This window comes from Nannospalax galili, unplaced genomic scaffold (genome assembly GCF_000622305.1).
Source record: "Nannospalax galili isolate Female #2095 unplaced genomic scaffold, S.galili_v1.0 scaffold1217, whole genome shotgun sequence".
NCBI classification, from domain to species: Eukaryota; Metazoa; Chordata; class Mammalia; order Rodentia; family Spalacidae; genus Nannospalax; species Nannospalax galili.
The window spans coordinates 862,136-884,028 of NW_008339068.1; the positions used below are offsets into that span (position 1 = coordinate 862,136).

Here is a 21,893-nt window from a genome sequence, read left to right on the forward strand (position 1 = left end):
ATTCACTCAGCAAGGTCTTGATGCCCCTTCCCCAAACTGCAACTAAACAAATAGAAGCGTCCAGAGATTTTTTTTATAAGCACAATGTAAAATTGGAGGAAGACAAAAAAAAAAAAAAAAAGAATGAAAACAGGGCTTGGAGTCCCTGGGGATGCCTCTTACCCAGTGGGCCCAGCGACTCATGACTCTCCTTCGCAACATGCTTGCAGAGCTCCTTCTGCCAGTCTTCCAGGCTGCCTTCCTGTTGCTCTGAGAAACACCCAGCCACCTCCTCAGTTGTCAAGGAAACCTGGAAGAATACAAGCCCCACACACCCTTTCAGAGAACAGCTAGAACCAGCTCCAAAACCAGTAGGTACCAGTGACCAAATCACTGGGCAAATGCTAGCTCCTGTCCATGTGGGTTTCAGATAAAAGGAAGGACCACTGGATGGGAACCAGGGCTCTCAAGGTCTCCTCTCATCTCCTATGCACACTTGCATCTTCTGTTCTATGTGTGAGCTACACGGAGGGCTTTCTGGTGATTTCCTCTACTTGAACCAGTTTTACTCTCAAAAGGTCATTCTGGAAGAAGACATACAACTGTTGGCACATAAACATATCGCTCCCAACAATGCCACTCTTGCCTAAGCAGACACCTTTTCTGACGTCCCAGACATTTCTTTAAGCTTCTTAAAGTTCTTTGGTGACTAGCATTAAGCACTAAGCGATCAGACAGGAGGCCTTTCTCCATTCTATTCATACCTTGGGGGCTTCCCCCTTGCTGCCAGGAGGCAGCCGCAGAACCCAGGAATTCCTGTTGCGAAGCTGGTTCTCCAGGTTTTCCAGCCGCCGCTGCAGCAGCCCGTACTCCTGCAACAGAGTCCCAAGCACGGCCCACTTGCCCTCCAGCTGGCTGCCAAACTCCACAGCTGTCTTCTCAAAATCAGCCAGCCTCTTCTCAGCTGTCCCTGCTCGTACTTCAAGGCTTTGCAGGTGGACAGCCTGAGACTCTGTTTTCTTCTCCACAGCCTGAACAGCAGCCAGGATTGCTAGTAGGGAGATCTCTGCAGACTGGATCTGGGCCTGTTGTTGGAGATCAGACCCCACATGCCAATCCTGTAACCAGGGACAAGGAGAGGAGTTGGCTGCCAGAAGGAGAGGGCCCAGAGCTATTCTCAGACAGAGGAAGATCAGGGTCCTCGGGAACATGGGAGACTTCTCTGGAGTTCCAGAATCCTCACTGGCCAGATCCTTGAAGTGACCCTATCTGACAGACAGCCAACCAAAGACAGTAGACATTAGACCCCACAGAATCTTCAACCAAGACCCCATACAATGGAAAATGAAATAGCAAGCATCCAAATGGATGGAGAGCAGAATAGATTTAATCTCAGCTCTTCTACTTATATTAGTTTTACCAATTATTTAACCACCTTTTCTTTCCTTGGGGACACAGCTCAGCAGGACATGAAATACAAAACCCAAGTCCACAAAACCTGCAATCAACCCTCATCTGCTTCTAGAGTAGCCTCCTCTACACTGGGCTTGAAAGTAAGTGAGGTCCTGCTGTCCCAGCCTTGGTGAGCTCTAAGGCCCTTCTACTCTGTCATCTACTGGAGTGTGAATCCCTGACCTGTTTGACATACCAAGTCTCTGCAACTAAGGTGTCTTATCACACAGTCCCTGGGCAGTCACCACACTGGGAGGCCTGACCCTAGGTGCCAGGAAGCAAGGGTCAGAGAAGATTAAAAGCCAACATCTTAATCAGAAGAAAATATTCCAAAGAATACCCCATCTACAAGAGGTAGGCAGTGTATTGTGCACCACTGTAAATATTAAAATGAAGACCCAAGAAATGCTTCAGTGGGGGCTGAGTGTAACAGCCCCCACTGCTCTTCTAGAACTTGAGTAGTGTGCCTATCTGCCATTACATCTGTGCAGTTTGAGGTGATGCCAAGCTATTCCACTAAGGCCCTGTTTTCTCAATTACAAGGACATCATGGCTTCCTTATCTCTTAAGGGGGTGGTGGATAAAATGCACTACACATTTAGAAAAAAAACCTGGGGTGTATGACAATGCCATATATTATACTAAAAATCAGGAAGGTCAGTGATCAGTGGCCAGAATAGGTTCTAAACTAAACACTGTAATTAATCCCATTTTGTGCAACTAATATTTCCCCAAGACCTCTTCCAAAAAGACACAGCAAAGTGCCCCACCCATATTAGATATTCATCATCAGACATCCATCCTTACCTTCCTCCTTTTACAGCATGATGGCACCAGCATGAGGTCTGACCACTGACCCACACAACAAAGTATAGGTAGCTGGGAGGAGGCAGTCTGCATGGATTAAGGGGCAAACACCCTCATCTCCCTGGTGCTTGCCACAATCTGGCACTGAGGAATGTCTCTAAAGCCATTTCAAAGCTACTGCTACAGGGAGATGCCTTGTACCTTCATACACACATAAAACCACAACAGTTCAGTCACACCAGCTAGATGGGAAAGGTCCAATCACGACCCTAAACTGCTCTAAACGGAAAGTCCTTTCTGTGCAGATCTCCTCCCAGCAGGAGTAGGAAAGACTTCCTGGGGGATCTTGGAAAACAGCGAGCAAAAATGCATCCATCCTGAATGGAATCAGAGTTCAGACCTGTGAGACCTCAGTGGATCCCACTTTGGGCAGGGACAAGACTCCAGCTACCAAGGCCATGAGGGCCTAGAATGGAGTGGGCCGTCTAAGATGGTCCATTACTGGGGGAGAAGGGAGGTGGGAAGCCCCGGAAAAGAGCCATTTGGTAAAGACGTCAGAACCGGCCCACCGGACATCTTTTGGTTTAAGTTCATCGCCTTACTGTATGGACGAGCGAAGTGGAGCCGAGAAGGGAGAAAGGCTTCATCATGTGACCCCAGGCGTGTTCGCCACGGGGACTGAGCCCTTCCCAATTCTAAGAGGTAGCAGGCGTAGGATGTCTGCCGCGGGTTCAAGAATCGGCGTGGAGCTGTCCTTACCGGAACCGAGGCCGCCTCGGCCATGGCTCGGTCGTCCCTTGTCCCAAGTGTCTGCAGCCGAGGCCCCGCCCCGGTCCTCTCCGCAGGCGGCCCTGCTTCCCCACTCACAGGACCCCGGAGGTGGCCGCGTCACCACCTCGGGATGCAACCTGTGCCCAGTCACAAGCCGCGGCGACGTCCCGCTGATCCACCACTGAGGGCCTGCTGGACCACAGGCCCCCCCAGGCTGGGCCCGCCCCCTCCTGGAGACAGCTTCCTATTGGCTACTACTGGAAGCCCCGCCCCCACCCCAGCGCTGCTGGCCCCCGCGACCCAGAACGGATCCTTATTGGCCAGCACAGGAAGCACTCGCCTTGCAGGTATGAACTCTGCGTGTTGCAGCTGCTTTTACCGGTGAATTCCTGCTAAGTCGTGACCAGCAACTCACTGGGGTCGCCAGCCGTGACTACCTAATACAAGCCACTCATCTAGAGACCAGGAACTAGGCACATGCTTATTCCAGCGTGTTTATTGAGCACCGATTAGGGTACGAGGTTGCCACCTTCATTGTAAGGACCTCACTCCCGTGGCCCAACCAGCTCCTTGTTTTATAAAATGAGGGAGCAGGAAGTCTGGGACTAAACCAGGACTCCCACCTCCAGATTGTGAAACACCACTGGACTCCGGCACTAAGCAGTCTTCACTTTAAACTTAGAGGGCTCTTTAACATGCCCTACGGAATTCCAGGGCAAACGCAATAGGCCTAACCCAGCAGCCGTGGTGGTGCAGGCCTGCAAAGCCCAGCACTAAACACAGAGGCAGGAAAGTCGCCGCAAGCTTGAGGTTAGCCAGAGCCCTATAGGGAACCGGCCTTCCCCACACACACACACCTGAACTCTGTACTTAGAATAACGAATACCTGTTTCAGAGGGCATTCAGCATTAGAAAACAGGCCTAGGAACATTAGCCCTGCACCTCTAGGAGAACACCTGAGACAAGCTCTTACTGCTAAGGGTTAAGCCTGGAACAGTTACTTATGCTACATACAGTCTGTCTGAGCATTTACTGGCAGCTGCTGTCTAGCTTGTGGGACCCCAGACATGGGTTGAGGAAGCAGGCAGGCAGGCAGCCTAGGCAATGCCTTTCCGGATCACAGCTGACCAGTCTTGCTTGACAGTAACCTCTGTCCCAGAGATGATGGCAGTTGTTACCCTCTGTCCCATCTCTGTTCAGTACTTTTAGAGGCAAGGAAGTAGCACAGCCCAAGTCTGACATCTGGGAGCAGGCCTAAATGTGCCCTGGTCTCTGAATGCCATGCAAGACAGTAACTATCAGGAGAGCTAGGATCCATGACCCCAGTTTCACAAGCGCTCACCAGGCTGTCTAGGCAGCACCCAAGGTGGTGTGGCTAAGAGGTACAATCAACCACTTCAAAGACTCTGAGGCCTGCCACTGTTGCCTCAACTTCATCTTGAGCCTGTGCTTTGGTTAAAAGCCCCTGAAGTGCCAGCTCAATGGAAAAGTCTCTATCACCAGAACCTGGAGGAACTTAAACCCTCCAGAAGAGAAAGTTCCCTCCTGAGGGGTCTGTCTGGGGGAAAAGGGCTAGAGACAGAGAAAGGAGACTCCAAACTTAAAAGGACAAAACTTATTTGTCCAGTGCCTTTCTGACACAGACAACTCTAAAGTGAGGTGAGACACACTGGGGCTGTTCTCTTTGACAGACTAAGATCATGAGCCTAGCGGGTCAAAAGAGTCCCCAGACTTCCTTAACCCAACTTGGGCCCCAGAGTCTAGGTGGGCTAACCAGTGTCCCCTAGGCAAGGTCTTATTCCTAGGGCAGGTCTTTCCAGGCTCACTCTATATCCTCCTAAAGGCGTTTCTGCAGATCCTGTCACAATAGGTCAACCACACTACCAACCCCAAGACTCGACGGGAGTCATTCATTCTTGGCTTCCATGTTCCTTCACAACTGGATGAGACTGCCTTATGAAAGACCAGGAAGACTGTGAGCCACTCTGGGCCAGTCAATACAACTGGGAAACAGCTTCCAGGACAGCAGCCAAGATGTCCCCACAGAAGATTGAGATTGAGCTGGTCTTGCATATTGTCACCCCCACAGAGAAGCAGCAGGTAGTTCCTGCCCCTCAGAAGCTCCTGGTCCCCTTTGTAACTATAAACAACACTTCCTGAAGCACTAGGAAAAGTCTCAAAGTAACAAAGTAGGAAATGCAAATTTCCAGTGCCTTTCCTTCCCTCAGCCATCTGTCCACTCTGCTTTTTTCTCATGTGGACTGCAGACTTCTGTCCAGTCAGACCCTTTCCCTCTGAGGTCTCTATTGGTCCATCCTGAAGGGACACGACCTCTGTGGACACAACTCCTGGCTGCAGTATCAGTCAAAGGCTCTACCTTAAATCTTAAGGAATCCTTTACAAGTCAGGAATGTACAAAAGGGAAAAGAGTGACACAGGACTTAGGGACAGAGGCACCCTGCCACACAGACTATAAACAAAAAGGTTGCTTTTTCCCATTTGAATGGAAAACAAAAAAAACAAAAAGACTCTCCAAAGCCATCTCAGAATGAGGGACCGGTGGCAGGTCAGGCACAAGGAAAACACCCCCCCAAGGAAAGAGTGCAGGTCCTGCCAGGGTACCCAGGAGAGCCAGAGGGTGCCCTGGAAGGTTCCTGCTGGTCAGCCCTCTTCTGCAGGGCTAGAACCCTGCAGGGATGAGTTCCCCTGGCGGTTGGAGGGCATAAGGAAGTGCAGGACTGCCTGGCCTCGGGAGTGGGTTTGCATGTGGACAGCCAGGTGGTGGTTCCGGTTGAAGGTCCGGCCACACTGGGGGCACTGGTAGGGTCGTTCGCCAGTGTGAATGCGCTGGTGACGGAAGAGATCTGAGGGCCGACGGAAGGCCTTGCCACAGTAGGGGCAGGCAGGCCAGCCCTGGCTGTTGCCTGTGTGCAGGCGCTGGTGAAGCAGCAGGCTTTTCCTCTGCTGGAAGAAGCGCAGACATTCACTGCAGTGGTAAACCTTGGTGGTTGCTGGCCTCCGCCCCATGAAGGCATGGCTTGTCAGGGAGCGGTGGCCTGTGGGTTCCTCAGGTAGCCAGCGGATGACAGGGCCAGGCACCACCACCTCCCCCGGTTCCAGTGTGGAGTGGTCTTCCCCCGACCCAAGAGGCGAGCCACTCCAAGCCTCCCTGTGTTCCTCCTCTACATGGGTCCGCTGATGGATTGTCAGATTAATCTTCAAGCGGAAGCTCTGCCCACAGTCAGGGCATGGAAATACCCGCTCCCGTGGGCGAGGAAGGACACGGGGTGACTCTCCCATAGCCTCTGATACCTGGGATTCCCCCATCCGCACCCTGGGCACTCCCTGGGCATGATGCCGCTTGGGGCCTCTAGTCCTGTTCCTGGGCCCTTTGGGGAGTCTACACTTGGGCTGGCTTGGGGACTCTAGGAGGAGTTGCTCAGGTACCATCTCGTCCTCAGACTGAGCTTCTGTCTTGATGGTCACACCACCACCACCTGGCAAAGGAAGTGATGTTGGTTCCAAGTGGATCACATGGCTCCCCATGCCATTTGATCCAGGTCTTGCTTCCAAGTTTGGCCCTGTTCCTCCCTTCCCCAAATCCATTTTTCTGTGAGTATCAACAGAGCAGGTCAGGGGTCCGGTTCACAGACTTCCTGGGGCAGGTACTGCCTCATGCATCAACATTTTTTGGGTTGTGTTTGGGCTTTTACGCCTCATTCCTGGAAACCAAGCTGAGAGCAGCAGAGAAGAAAGAAAGCTAAAAAGCCAAGTGCCAGGGAACCTGTGGGGTCAGGGATTAGACTGTGGGAGACAGACAGGTGGGATGGAGGTGGGGAGACACAGGGCAGAAACCCTGAGCATTGAGACACTCCAGCCATGGCAAAGGCACTGCCAGGACTCTAAGAGTTGTGATGATAATAGTTACAACCTGAGAAAAACAAGGAGTCCATGGTTCCCAACTGCCTCCAGACTATGGTTAAGAGGTCTCTGTGGGCCGAGTTGGGCTGTAATCCCAGCACTTGGGAGACTGAGATGTGAAGACTGCTATAAGCCTTGGCTACACAGTGATCTTAAAACCAGTCAGCTACACAGTAAGACCCCATCTCAAAAAAATAAAATAAAAGCTTCTGTGGTGTAGAGAAGGGAGTGACCTGTCAATATTCTGTTACTCATCCCAAGGAAATTCACTAGAGCACCCTACTGCCCTATCAGCCTGTGGGGCCTCCGTGCAGGTCCCCCCTGAATCAAGGGTGGTACAGAGACACTGAAACTCTAGGGACAGAGCTGTGAAAAGCACAGGCTGAGGCCATGACAGTGGTCTCCAAGTATTCTCTGGAGTCCTTAATGTGGAGAAGAAAGGGTCATTCACTGAGTCCTATCAGAAAAAGCATGGACTCCAGGCAGAGGGATTGACACTTAAACTGTAAGCTAACACTAGCAAAATGCAAGATGCCACAGGCAGTGAGCCGAGGCCACCTTGCAGGGTTACTGTGAGGAGCAGACCACATATACCACCTGTCACTAGCAGATCACAGCCTAATGACATGCAGCATGTTTTCAAGCAGGACTTTTCCAACCAGGCCAGTTCACCACAGGCTGACTCCCACTCCCAAGAGCCTCTGAGCCACAGCATAAGTGTCTTTTCCCTTCACTCACCTGGCCCCATGGAAGATGGGCTATCCATGGGAGGGGAGGCCAACAACTCACCCTCTGGAGATTCTCCCTCCTGTTTAATTGATAAAGTGCTGGTGCTTGCTGGAGGTCCTGTGAGAGGGAGAATGAGATGAGAGCCTCTGCTAACATGGGTTCCACACAGGCATGGCTATCTCCCCAGCAGGCCCTGGACATTCTTAAGGACCTGCTAGGAAGAACAGGTCCTCAGACTTCCATCTGGAGGGTTTCTGAGGTGAGAATAGTTATGAAGGTCACACCCCCATTCTATGTAGGTCCAGGCTCACAACTTGTCCCTCTGCATCTGACTATAACCCTCATTGACCTCAAAGTAACAGAGGGAGGCCCTAGGGCAGAGTCCCAGATCTGAGATGTGCAGGAACACATCCCAGATCTGAGATGTGCAGGTAGGACCCTCCTACCTAAGGGTCCTACCTGCAAATTCCCTGAGCAGAGTTTGAGACTACATACAGAGTTCCAGACTACAATCGCCCGGAAGAACATAGAGCAGGGAGGGGCAATCATGTGCAGTGAGGGAGCTGCACAGAAACCCCTGGGAGGAAAGCAACAGGGACTACATGAGGCCAGCAGCAAGAGGAAGAATAAGAGCAGGAGGGGCCAGCCCAGCCCAGTGCATGAGGCTCAATGCCTTCCATCTCAGAGAAGGCTGGACAGGGAACTGGCTGTAAACAGAAGTCACAGAACCCTGAATGCATGAATAAAGTACCAACAGGCCTTGGCAAAGAATAGTGAGAAAATGCAATATGCTAGCCTAGTATCACACTGGTGATGGGATTCATACCACCGTGCTGATATGACCATTGTAAAAAACTCTAGCAGCGGGGGCTGGAGAGATGGCTCAGCAGTTAAGCACACTAGCTGCTCTTGCAGAGGGCTTGGGTTCAATTCCCAGCACCCACATGGCAGCTAACAACCGTCCTAACACCAGTTCCAGGGGATCTGACGCTCTCGTCTGTCCTCAGAGAGCACTGCATGACACTGGTGCATTTACACACATGCAGGCATAACACTCATACACATTAAAAATAATTAAAAAAAAAAAAACAAAACTCCAGTAGATCCAATTCACATTCCTCCTGTGGCTCCATCAGACAGAAGTGCCCAAGCCGCCAACAGTACTATTCAAACATTTGTGAACAATGAAGATACTAAACTACCTTCTCTGAGACCTATCCTAGAGGCCATTTTCCAAGACCCCTACCCAGCACAACCCAACATCTAGCATGGTTTCCCAGTGCCCCGTGTTCAGTGCCAATGCTGACGACTTCACTTTTGCTGTCCAGCCATGCTCACTCACCAGTGCCTGACCCATGTGCAATCACCTTTGACTCTTCATCTTGCGGCTGCTCGGGGACCAGCCTTTCTTTCGGCTCCTCCTGGGCAGGGCTGGCTGGGTTTGGGGCCCACTCTGGACATGGAGGGATGCCTGGGAATGTAAACCAATGACACTGAGCACAATATCAAGCTCTCCCAGCCAGGTGGCCAAAGACTCTAGGATATCAGACCAAAGACAGGATGTGATAAAGTGGCTATGCCCATCGCTCTGAAGAATTCCCTGCCATACTGGTCTAAAGTCTTCATGTCCAAAAGGACTGTGCAGAATGGGGAGTTCTGATAAGAGTGCCCAACAGGGCATGAGAACAGAGTTGAGAACCTGGCTGTTACAGGCAGGGAGGAGAAATGCACACTGCATATGCCAGCAGCCATCAGGGTGGCTGCTGCCTTCTGCTCCAAGCTGCTCTCCATAGTGCCAAGGAGCCCAAAGGCACATTACAGATGACACTTCCAAATATTTTTTCAACCCCACACCTGCCTTCCTCTTACCTCTGAGTCCACACAAGTTGTTTGCTCAGAGCCTACCTCCTAGCACATTCCTAACAACCCAGTAGTCAGTGAAACTTCATGACAAGTGCCCCCTCCCAGAAGAAACAGAGCTCTGGGGATGGGGGAGTTTCTTTCTTTCCTTTAAACAAAATTATTGTGCCAGGTATGGTGATGCCACACCTTTAGAATCCCAGCACTCAAGGAGGTGGAGGAGGCTGATCTGTGAGTTCCAAGCCAGCCTGGGGAGGTGGGGGGTACACACATGCAGTATGGTGATGCCACACCTTTAGAATCCCAGCACTCAAGGAGGTGGAGGCAAGCTGATCTGTGAGTTCCAAGCCAGCCTGGGGAGGTGGGGGGTACACACATGCTATGGCTTGTATGTGGAGGTCAGAGGGCAACCTTCAGGAGTTGGTTCTTTCCTTCCACTGTGGGTTCCTGGAACTGAACTCAGATCAACAGGCTCTCGTGGCACTGAGCCATCTCACCTGCCTATTTGTCGGTTTTTAGAGATTGGGCCTTATACATTCCAGGGTGGTCTTGAACTCACTATGTAGCCAAGGATGACCTTGAACTTCTAATTTTCCTACCTCCTCCTCCCCATTGCTGGGGTTATAAGCATGTAGTACCATACCCGGTTTCTGTGATACAGGAGATCAAACCAATGCTCTCTGCCATGCTAAGTACTCTACCAAGTCAGCTTAGTCAATTCTCCCTTCCTTCTTCCCTGGAAAAAAAAATATGAAGAGAAAGAAATGTACTATGAGCAGGGTCCAGGGAACAAGGATGGCTAAGAGATACACAAAAGCACCCAAGCAGGGCCTCTCTACTCTGCCTCAATCAGCATTTCTCTCCAACAGGAACTGGTAACTCCACCTAGTGTCATGAGCAGTGAAAAAAAAAAATTTGCTGGACCTGTAACTGACAATGCCACTGCTGAGTCCCCTTCACATACAAGGGTGCAGTGCTGGACTCCAGTGGGTCATTGTTCATAGTCATGACACCTGGAACTGTCACTAGACCCTAATAATGTCACTTCCATAATAAACCTAAAAATAGGCACTTCAGCTGGGCTGGATGTGGTAGTCACACCTACAATCCCAGTGCTAAGGAAGCTCTGGCAGGAAGATTGTCGAGTTAAAGGACAGCCTAGGCTATGTAGTGAATTACAGGTCATTCTGGGCTACAATGTAAGACCTTTCTTAAAAGTAAACAGGGCCAGCGGATTGCTCATGGGGGAAAGATGTATGCTACCAAGTCTAACAGCCTGAGTTCGATCCCTGGAACCCGCAGGGTGACAGGAGAGAACTGGATCTTGCAACTGTTGTTGCTGTCCTCTGACCTCTGTGTGCACATACTGTACCAATAAATGTAATTAAAAAAAAAAAAAAAAAAAAAAAACCCTTAATTTCTGATTTGAAAACTCCCCTTGGTACGCCCATGTGGTACAAGAAATTGATCAGAGCTCAAAAAGATCTGCATTTCTAGAACCAGCTATTGGAACATTGTAAGAGGCAGGCAAGACCTATCTGTGTGGCCCTTTTGAGGACACCAACCTATGTGCTGTTATCCATGCCAAACATACAGCAATTAAACCAAAAGCTATCCAGACAACGTACTTGGAGGATGCGCTTAAGAATCTACTATCAGAAGACTATACTTCCAGGGATCATTTCTATAGTTTGTTACTAGAAAAGTTTTTCTGACTGTGTAGAGTACCAGAAACCATGAGAAGGAGATGCAGTGTTCTCTCCTGAGGGTGAAGCTGGCTTGGGTGTTGCTCTTAGGCAGCTGCCTTTTGCTACTGATGATCATTCTGCTCTGCCTCAGACTAGAGAGCTGGCTCAGTGGTTAAGGTCCAGAGGACCTGAGTTTGGTTCCTAACACCCACATATGACGACTCAACTGCCTGTAATTCCAGTTCCAGGGGATCTGAAACTGTTTTCTGGCCTCCACAGGTACCCACACAGATGTGGCATACTCTGACATAGACATGTACACATAAATAAAAATAAATCTTTAAAAAAAATTCATGGGGGCTGGAGAGATGGCTCAGCAGTTAAAAGCACTGGCTGCTCTTGCAGAGGACCCAGGTTCAATTCCCAACATCCACATGGCAGCTATGAACCATCTTTAACTCTAGTTCCAGGGGAATCCGAGGCCCTCTTCTGACCTCCAAGGCATTGCATGACATGGTGCACTCACATACATGCAGGCAATACACTCATACACATTTTAAAAAAAAAAAAAGGAAAGAAAGAAAAAGAGGAGACAGAAGTCAGGTGGTAGCAGATGTTCCATTTGTGAGTTTTTAAGATAAATGTGGGGCTTTCAGCAGTTCAACTTTATAACAATAATAAATCAACCTGTCACTTTTTTCTGGACAAATGTCAGCATTTGGAGGCTATAAATGCACCAAGTTTTTATTCTAAGAACTGATGAAAGAATTAAGCTCCTATTCTCCATTTTTCCCTATTATAATTCAAGGGTAACTAAGAAGGCCAATTAGAGAAAGTGTTCTATACAAGAGAATTTCAGAAACTAAATGCAGAAATGACAGAATTTAACCATACTGCAACCTTCAATGAATCTACAAAGAATCCATAGTCAGGGAGGTGGCTCACACCTTAATTCCAGCACTTAGGAAGCTGAGACAGAAGAGTTACCACAAGTTCCAGGCCAGGCTGGGCTACATAACAATACCCATCATAAAATAAATTAGAATGTGGTAATAGTTACACAAATCTTGTGAACATACTAAAATCCACAGGTTAACTGCAGAATTGCCAGGTGTGGTGGTACACACCTTTAATCCTAGCACTTGGGAGGCAGAGGCCGGTCTCTGTGAGATGGAGGCCAGCATGGTCTTCATAGCAGATTCAAGGCCGCCAGCCAGGGTTACATAGTGAGACCCTATCTAAACAAAACAAAACAAAAATCCCCACAGAACTATATAATTCACTGAATGTATTGTGTGTGTGTGTGTGTGTGTGTACAATGCATGTTTGTGGTACTGGGATTGAATCTAGCACCTTACGCATGCTAGGGATAAGTTCTAACATGAAGCTACATCCCCAGCTATTTCCACATTTTTAAAATTTTTATTCAACTTCTTGAATCTTTTTAACTTTTTAATTATTGTTGTGTGAGGTTCTGGATGAAATACAGGTTCAGGATCAAACTCAAGTCATCAGGGAAAGCAAGCACTGTTACTAGCTGAGCCATCTCACCAATCTTATTTTCACTTTTTGAGACAGAGACTCACACAGTTGCCCACAATGGCCTTGTGTATCGAACAGACTTTGACTTGTGATCCTCCTGCCTCAGCCTCCAAAGTAGTTGGGATTACAGCCCTATCTATAAGCACAGCTTTATTTGGTAAAGGTTTTTTTGTTTTGTTTTGGTTTCAGCTTTTTGAGACAGGGTCTCATATATCCCCAGCTAGCCTCGAACTTGCTATGTAGCCAAAGCTTCCTTGAACTTCTGATCCTTACCTGGCTATTTTGTTTCTGTAACAATTCACAATTCTTCCATCTCAGGCCCAGAGATGCTTGGGTTATAGGAACAAAGAATTATATACTTTACTAGGTGATTGTGGGGCTGGAGAAATGGCTCGGCAGTTAAGAGCAGGTTTGAGTCCCAGCATTCACAGGGAAGCTAACAACCATCCATAACTCCAGTTCCAGGGGAATCTGACACCCTCTTCTGACATCCACAGGTATTGCACAACACAGGCAATACAGTCATACACACACAAAAAAAATAATAATTTTTTTTTCTAAAAAATAGATAAATTGGGGCTGGAAAGATGGCTCAGAGGTTAAGAGCACTGGATGCTCTTGTAGGGACCTGGGTTCGGTTCCCAGCACCCAAAACTGTCTACGACTCCAACCCAAGGGGATGTGTTGCCTTCTTCTGACCTCAGTGAGTACTGCACAACACAGGTACACTTATACACATGCAGGCAATAAACTCATACACATAAAAAATAAAAATAGGGGCTAGAGAAATGGCTCAGAGGTTAAAAGCACTGGCTGCTCTTGCAGAAGACCTAAGTTTGAATCCCAACACCAACATGGTGGCTAAGAACCATCCATACCATCCCTAACTGCAGTTCCAGGGGACAACATGCCCTCTTCTGACCTTCACGGGCTTTGCCCAACAGAGGTGCACTCGCATACATGCAGGGATAATACTTACACACATCAAATAAAAAATAAAAGCTGGGCATGGTGGTACATGCCTTTAATACCAGCACTTGGGAGGCAAAGGCAGGTGGATCTCTGTGAGTTCAAGGCCAGCCTGGTCTACATAATGAGTTGAAAATGTGGGGGAGCTTAATGGAGTTTTTACAGATTTAAGAGACATATAAACCCAATGCAGTAAATATGTAGACTTTGGGGCAAAATCTCAATCACTAATTTTTTTTTTTTTTTTTTTGAGAAAGGGTCTCACTCTGTAGCCCAGGCTGGCCTGGAATTCACTTCAAAGGTAAATGATAATCATTTAGTAGCTTATTTTCTGGTTCTAATTTGGCTTATGTTTATGTATTTTTTAAGAGCTTTCAGAGGACTTAATAACACAGTCACCTTTGGAGCCATTGTCCCACATACCAGCTATGGGAAGGGCAGTACTCAGGCCTGTCCCCAAGAGCCTATCCCGGAGACAAACACAAGTGTAGCCATAACCCTGTTGTAGGCAGTGATCGGGGCAGGTGGACATGGGCACCACTGAAGGCAGCACATGATACCACTGTGCTTTACCTTACTGAGCACTGGCCCACTGAGTCCTTGCCCTGTATTTGCCATCTCTGGCCTCACAACCAGCCCTTTTATGCTGGTGCCACCTGTACAGAAGCAGAACCCATACAGCTCTAGGGAGAATTACCATCTACTCCTGCTCAGAATGGCCCTAAACACAGCACAGACCACACTGGGTTAAGGCCCTGTGCTCCCTCTCCAGTTCCCAGATTGTCCAGTACGTCCAGGAAGGTGGGGTATTGTTCACTTTGCATCAGTTCCCATCATGTGCCAATACTCACCAGTGCCTGGTTTCTGTGGGCATGCTGCCTTCTCCTCATTCCCCCACTCCTGGCACCAGAAGCCTTCAGGACAAGGCTCCACTCCTCTCTCTATCCGGGTGAGGATGTCTGGTTTGGAGATGGCATAATCTGCACACAGAATGGGGAGGGGGTGGGAAAAGGGCTGGGTCTAGGGGCCAAAGCAGAGAAGCAAAGACTGCAGGATGGAGGCCCAGGAAGCTGTCCCTGGATGGAGGGAGGCCCAGGAAGCCGTCCCTGGATGGAGGCTCAGATACTCTTCTGTTGCCTTACCCAGGGAGACCAGCATCTCATAGTTGCCCTGCATCACGTGCTTGTAGAGATCCTTCTGCCAATCTTCCAGCTTGCCCCACTCCGACTCAGAGAAATACACAGCCACATCATCAAAGGTCATGGGCACCTGAAACCAGAGTTTCACATTCACTCACCCACTTACAGGTATGGGCCCTTGGGCTCCCCATCTCAAAGGCTACCTTTGGGACCTCGCCCTTGCTGCCAGGGGGCAACCGCAGGATCCAGAAGTTCCTGTTGCGTAGCAGGTTCTCCACATTCTCCACACGCCGCTGTAGCAGCCCATACTCCTGTGGTAGGGTCCCCAGCATGGCCCACTTGCCCTCCAGCTGGCTCCTGAACTCCACAGCTGTCTTCTCAAAGTCAGCCAGCTTCTTCTCAGCTGTGCCTGATCGTCCCTCTAGAGTCAGCAATCGGGCCAGGCAAGACTCTACTTTCTTCTCCAAGGCCTGAATGGCAGCCACCACAGTCCACAGTGTAATCTCTGTGGAGTAAAGGTACGAATTCTTCTCTGCATCTGGCTGGGGTGAGGAAGGGGTGGGAAGCTTCTCCTCACTCATCTGCTGGTCCCTCTCAGAAATCTGTACAGTAAGAGAAAAGAGAAAATCTTAGTCAAAATAGCCATCAAGAAAGCAAGGCATGGTGGTACACACTTGTAATCCCATCATTCACAAAGCTGAGGAGGAAGTTTGCCATGAGTTCAAGGCCAGCTTGAGCTATACAGTGAGTTCCAGGCCTGCCTAAACTATAGAGTTAAGGACAAACACCCCCCCCCCCAAATGGCTCACACTTTTAACTCCAGCACGCAGGACGCAGAGGCAGGCAGATCCCTGAGTTCGAGGTCAAGCCTGGTCTACATAGGAAGTTCTACTCCCAGCTAGGGCCACATAGTAAGACTCTGTCTCAAAAAAAAAAAAAAGAAAAAAGAAAAAAGAAACCGCCATCTCAGAAGAGCCAAAGCAGATCTAGCCTGTTGGGAAGTTTCTTGGGATATTAGGTGCTGCAAAACAGTCAGGAGAAAGAAGCAGGCAAACAGATCAGGAAGGAACAAACATGTCATCTGCACAGGTACAGAAAAGCCCTCCAGCCCCACCCCCATCTCCCTTGAACTCAGGGAACTCAAAGACACACAGCAAACCAAAGGGAAAGAGAGGTTCCCTTCCAAAAGCATCAACTTCGTTGAGATGTAGTAATAGTAGATACCACTTACTGGGCTTTTTACAAGTATTCTAGAAAGGGCAAAATGACCAAAAGATTTTATTTTCTCTGAATGTGTATTGCACATTTATCAATCTAGCATTCTAAAACTGCTAATCTTAAAAAAAAAAAAAAAAAAAAAAAAAAAAAAAAAAAAGGCACAAAGCAAAAAAGAAGCAGAAACCTGTTGCCAACAGGGTTGGGAATTATTCACGTATATAAAAGTAGAATTATTGGGTATTTCAAAGGTGTTTTCATACAGTCTTGGCCAGGGCCCCAAGCACAACAACCACCTGTGCCTCGGAGGATGTGGCGGGCTGGCCACAGACCCTCCCTCCCGGCCTGCTCAACCCGGGCCTCTAGTCAAACAATGGACCGTGAGGTCAGCAGGGCCCTTCACGACCCTGGGGGGGATCTGGGCGCGCGGCGTGGCGCAGCTGCGGGGTGCCAGGTGCTGGCGCCCGTCGTCGGGGCACGGCCCGCCAGGTCTGGCGTTTGGGCCGCCCGCCGTGGGCTCGGGGCCGATGGCCTCGGCGGCCTCCACGGCCTCCCAGCGGGCAGGGCGGAGCGGGTAGGGCCGGGGCGCTCCCGAGGCCCGGCGGCCCGAGACCCGTCCTTCCGCGCGCGTCGGCCCTGTCCCGCGGCGTCCACGGCCGGGGCGCTTACCCGGGGGGCCGCTGCTTCGGCCATAGCTGCGGCGTCTCTCAGCGCCGCGGTTCCTGCGCCGACAGGTCGGGCCTGGAGCGGGCGGCCGGGCTGCGGGCGGAGCCGGAGCGGCCCAGCCTCGGAGCAGCGCAGGAGCGGCCGCGAGCGGAGTCCCAGCCACGTGCCCCGTTGGCCCTTTAAAAAGAGCTGCCGTGGGCGGCTGCGCCCCGGGGCTCGCACAGCGCCCCCTGCAGCCCGAAGGACCGTACGCCGGACCGCCTCCAGCGCCCTTCCCTCCGCGCGGCCCCCACGGCCCAGGCGACGCGGGCCGGTCTCTCTGCTCAGGAAATGTCGAGGCTTGGGGAGGAGACACCTGCACGGTCCCCACCCCCACGGTTTCCTCCGGGTTCGTCCTAAGGGTGTTCAGATTGGCTGTTTTAGGACCTCCGACCTAAAGACGGCAAACAAAGACGGCTTTGTATTGTTTAAGGTTTTTAAACTCCCCTTTCGGTTTTTTTTCACACCAAATGGAAAGGCCTATGGGAAGTATTCCATTTCAAACAAAACGCAAGCTAGGCCTGGGGTGTCCCACAATGCAAAACTTATCTGCCATGCATGCGCTGCGGGGACTCCTCCTCTCCCCCAACCCCGTTTTCCAGTCTCTTAAACTCCAGGATTTGTGAGTCTTCTTGCTCACCCTTTCCGGAGGCGCTCGTTCCGCGCCGTCCTTTCTGCCGCACCCAGCCTGGACTTGCATGTGGCACCAGCTGGGCATCCTGTTAGTCTTGGCTCCAGGTTGGATCCAGTGTTGGCCATCCCTGCCCTCCAGGCCTGCCAGCAGGCCTCAAATGTAACAGTGCACAGGGCCGCAGCAACGCAAGGTCCGCCGCCACCAATTCAGACCCTGAGGTTTCCTGAATAAACCAGTTGTTCATTTAGGACCAGTTTCCTTCTGAAACCAGAAAGCCTCACTCTGGAAAGCCAGACTTAACCCTTGACTATAAAGTAAAATGTGTGTGTGTGGGGGGGTCCTTCCATTTCCTGCATTTTCCATTCATGTCTTTGCCTAATAATCCAATAAACTTCCCACTTGCTTGTATGTTTGGGTTTGTTTTCAGGGGGAGGTGGGGAGAGGATAAGCTCCACAACAAACTAAAGTGACCACAAGGACACAAAGAAACATACCCTCTCTCTAAGGTGCACCCCTGGAATTTACAACAAAGTGAGGAGGTGCTACTTTGAGTTACATCAAAAAATAAAACTAGAGTTATAGCATGCTTAACTCTTTGTAACAAGATCCAAATCAATATTTAGCATTATTCATTTTGTTTTGTTGGTTTTGGGTTTTTGTTTTTTGTTTTTTTTTTTCAGAAAGGGTCTTCCTGTAGCCAGTTGACCTGAAACTCACTATGTAGACTAGGCTGGCCTTGATCTCACAGAGATCCCCTGGTCTCTGTCTCTAGAGTGCTGGGATTAAAGGGGTGTGCCACCACACTCAGCAGTATTAGTATTTGAAAGGTCACAATTTATCAGCATTTTATAGTCTTAAATATATTGGACTGACTTTGATGAGATCCTACTAAAATTCCTAATATCTTGAGCACATATCTGCATGTTGTCTCTTAAGTGACTTTGGCAAGAATTCCTAAAGTGAGTGTGGTGTGGTGGCACAAACCTGCAGTCCTGGCACTGGGGAGGCTGAAGCAGAAGGATCATGAGTCCAGGTTGTACTACATAACAAAATCCTGCTTAGTGAGTTCCAGGCAGCGGGGGGTAAGGGAGGGTTGATTTTAGTATTTTTTTTTAAGAATGCAATTTAAAATATTTAATTAAAAATTAAAAAAAAAATTTTATGTATATGAATGTGCTACCTGCATGTACCTAAGTGTACCACTGTAGTGCAAAGCCCATGGAGTCAAGAAGAGAGTATTGGATCCCCTACTATAGCTAAGGATGGCTGTTAGCCTCCATGTGGTGCTGGGAACAACCTGGGTCCTTTGCTGAGGCCATCTCTCCAGCTTCTAAACATTTTTTTATCTTTGTGTATATATACACACAAACACACACCGTGTATGTATTGGTACCTTGGGAGGCTAGAAGAGGGTGTTGAATCCCCTGGAAAAGATGCCTGATGTGGTCTGGATGCTAGTAATGAAACTGTGTCCTTTGGAAGAACTCTTAGCTGCTGAGCCATCTCTCCAACTCCCTAAGTTTTTGACAGTTGCTGTTAGTGTTTTGTTTTGGTTTGTTGGTTTATTTGTTTGGTCTGTTTGAGATACAATCTCCCTATAGCCCCAGCTGGCCTGGAACTTACTGTGTAGATCAGGCTGGCCTCCATTTCACAGAGATTCGTCTGCTTCTGTCTCTCAAGTGCTGATATTATAAGCATGTGCCATCAAGCCTGGCTTGCTATTAGTGTTTTAGAAGCTACCTCTGGAGTCTGCATAGTGGTGAACGCCTGTAATCCCAGCACTCTGGAGGCTGAGGCAAGAAGATGACCCCAGAGCAGCCTGAGCCATATAGTGAGTACTAGGCCAGCTGGGGATACATAGCAAGATCTTGTCAAAAATAAAAACAAAGCTGGGTGTGGTGGCACACACCTTTAGTCCCAGCACTTGGTAGGCAGAGACAGGTAGATCTCTGTGAGTTCAAGGCCAGCCTGGTCTACACACTGAGTTCCAGGCCAGCTGGGGCTACAAGAGACCCTGTCTCAAAAAGACCAAATAATTAATAATATAAATAAATAAAAACAAAAAAAAGAACAAATTTCCTCTACATCAGTGGTACTTAAATGTCAAGGCACATCAAGATTACCTCAGGTGCCTGTTAAGACATAACTGGGTACAACCCAAAGGAGGTAAGAGTGATGAGAATTTGCACTGCTGTCTAGTTCCCAGAAAGCACTGGTTTATAAAGCCAGAGGTTAGTAAGGGAATCACTCCCCTGTGTATCAGCTCCCAAAGCTATCTACTATTCAGTGATGATTTTATGTTAAAAACACACATTTTGCACTAAAATGTGATTTCCTGAGCAGACCAGCCTGGGTTTGTTAGGCCATTGTAGCTCTGGTATAAATTTGAATTACTTTCATAATTATTTTATTTCATTTTTTTATCTTTTTGAGACAGAGTCCCCTTGTAGCCTCAGCTGTCCTCGAACTTGCTATGTAGACCATGCTGGCCTTGTACTGACAGAGATTTGCCTGCCTCTGCCTCCCAAGTGCTGGGTGTAATTATTATCTTTTTAAAAATATTTTATTATTTTTATGTGTGTGAGTGTATTGCTTACATGTGTGCAAGTATACCCATGTTGTGCAATGCCAGAGGAAGTCAGAAGATGGCATTTGATCCCCCTGGAACCGGAGTTATAGATGGTTGTTAGCCACCATGTGGGTGCTGGGAATTGAACCTGTGTTCTCTGCAAGAGCAGCCACTGTTGTTAAGTGCTGAACCATCTGTCCAAAAGAAAGCTTTTCTTTTTTTTTTTCATCAGATTGCTTGGGTACTTTTGGGTGAGCTTGTAAGGGGCCCCTAGAATTAAGATATTTTAACATTTTTCGGCTCTAGCTCCTTATAGGAAATGTCATCTGTCATCATTCTAGGAATGAAAACAGCCTCACCCAAAAGCTCAGGCTCCTGGAGACAGAGTTTATTGCTAAGCTCAGACAGTTGGGGCACTCAGCTAAATCTACAAAGGCTTACTTCCTGGCTTTTATTTCATCCTTTCTATAAATTATACCACCACTATGGCTATGGAGAGATGGAGACTGCCCATTTTAAAGTAAATTATTATTTTTTTTTATATTTCCTAGAACTCAGTGTAGACCAGGCTGGCCTTGAACTCACAGATATCTGCCTGCCTGCCTCTGTCTGCCTAGTGCTGGGACTAAAGGCTAAAGGCATGTGCCACCACACCTGGCATAAATTCTTTTTTTTTTTCGGTGCTGGAGAGATGACTCAGCAGTTGAGAACATTGTTCTTGCAGAAGTTTTGAATCCCAGCACCCACATGGCAGCTAACAAGTGTCCGAAACTCCAGTTCCAGGGGAGCCCACAGCCTCTTCTGTCCTCCTTGGGCATTGCACAATACAGATGCATTTACCTACATGCAGGCATAACACTCATACACATGAAATAAAAATAATAAAATATTTTTTAAAAAATAAACAGGGGTTGGGGATTTAGCTCAGTGGTAGAGTGCTTGCCTAGCAAACGCAAGGCTCTGGGTTCAGTCCTCAGCTCCAGAAAAAAAAAGACAAAATAAAAAAATAAAAATAAGCCAGGCGTGGTGGCACTCGCCTGTAGTCCCAGCACTTGGGAGGCAGAGGCAGGCGGATCTCTGTGAGTTCAAGGCCAGCCTGGTCTACATAGTGAGTTCTGGGGCAGCTGGGGCTACAGGGAGACCCTGCTTCAAAAAGACAAAAATAAATAAATAAAATAAAAATAAATTCTTTTTTCCTCATTCTCTTTCTCTGCCCCACCCCCGCCCGCCAGCCTACGGCCCCCTTTGAGATAGGGTTTCACTCTGTAGCTCAGACTGACCTGAAACTCCATATATAGCCCAGGTGGGCCTTGAACTTATGGTGATCGTTGGGCCTCAGCCCACTACTCCCATCCCAGTATTGGGATTACAGGTATGAGCCACCATTTCTGGCTTACTCATTTTCTCTTAATGCAGGTGATCATTCATACACAAGAAAGGCCTTATTTGCTGGAGGCTCCAGAAACTGACAACAGTTATGAACTGACCCTTGGGATTTCTAAAGTAGGGGCCAAGACCCTTGACTAATAGGTACAGGTCACTCTGAAACAGCCAGCTCTCGGCCTCTGCTGCAGGAAGTGGGCTCATCAGAAACTAAGGGCTACCACTATCACTAACTTAGGATCACTCTTGAGTATGAGGTCAGGGTATTTGTGCTAGATAACTTTAGCTATCAGCTTGACACACCTAGGAAGAAGGAACCTCAGTTGGGGAATTGTCTCTATTGGACTGGCCTATGGGTATTTATATGAGGTATTTTCTTGATTGTTACATGATGTAGGAGGGTTCAACCTACTATGGGTGGTGCCACCCCTGGGCAGGTGGTCCTGGGTTATATAAGAAAACAGACTGAACAAAGGAAGTCAGTAAGACACATCCTCCATGGTCTCTGCATTAGCTCCTGCTTCCAGGTT

General features: G+C 48.8%; 2 protein-coding genes and 1 pseudogene across 6 annotated transcripts in view; 1 reads left to right on the forward strand and 2 right to left on the reverse strand.

Moving 5' to 3' along the window:
* The window catches only part of LOC103734726 (zinc finger protein 282), a 16,343-nt gene extending 13,119 nt beyond the window's left edge, over positions 1–3,224 (reverse strand). For 2 of the 4 annotated variants that reach the window (XM_008833809.3, XM_008833808.3), the window contains exons 1-3: positions 2,998–3,224; positions 744–1,097; positions 163–289 (exon numbers count right to left, since the gene is read on the reverse strand). In XM_008833809.3, the coding sequence (XP_008832031.1) occupies positions 163–289; positions 744–1,097; positions 2,998–3,021 (505 nt within the window). In that variant the 5' untranslated portion in view covers positions 3,022–3,224. Of the gene's footprint in view, positions 1–162; positions 290–743; positions 1,098–2,238; positions 2,817–2,840 lie in introns of those variants that run through there. The other 2 variants (XM_017798362.2, XM_029563914.1) reach the window with 2 other exon arrangements.
* A 2,270-nt stretch (positions 3,225–5,494) lies between these two features.
* On the reverse strand, positions 5,495–17,023 carry Znf783 (zinc finger family member 783). 2 transcript variants are annotated; one of them, XM_029563915.1, is made up of 7 exons: positions 16,742–17,023; positions 15,061–15,459; positions 14,861–14,987; positions 14,570–14,698; positions 9,002–9,130; positions 7,720–7,776; positions 5,495–6,506 (listed from the first exon to the last, which is right to left on the reverse strand). In XM_029563915.1, exons 1-7 carry the CDS (start codon positions 16,763–16,765, stop codon positions 5,671–5,673), a joined length of 1,701 nt encoding a protein of 566 aa, XP_029419775.1. In that variant the 5' UTR covers positions 16,766–17,023; the 3' UTR covers positions 5,495–5,670. The 2 variants fall into 2 exon arrangements, with proteins under 2 accessions (XP_029419775.1, XP_008832029.1); XM_008833807.3 differs by having other exon boundaries at positions 7,669–7,776.
* Positions 11,179–11,380, forward strand: LOC115070508 (annotated as a pseudogene).
* Positions 17,024–21,893: the final 4,870 nt, after the last annotated feature.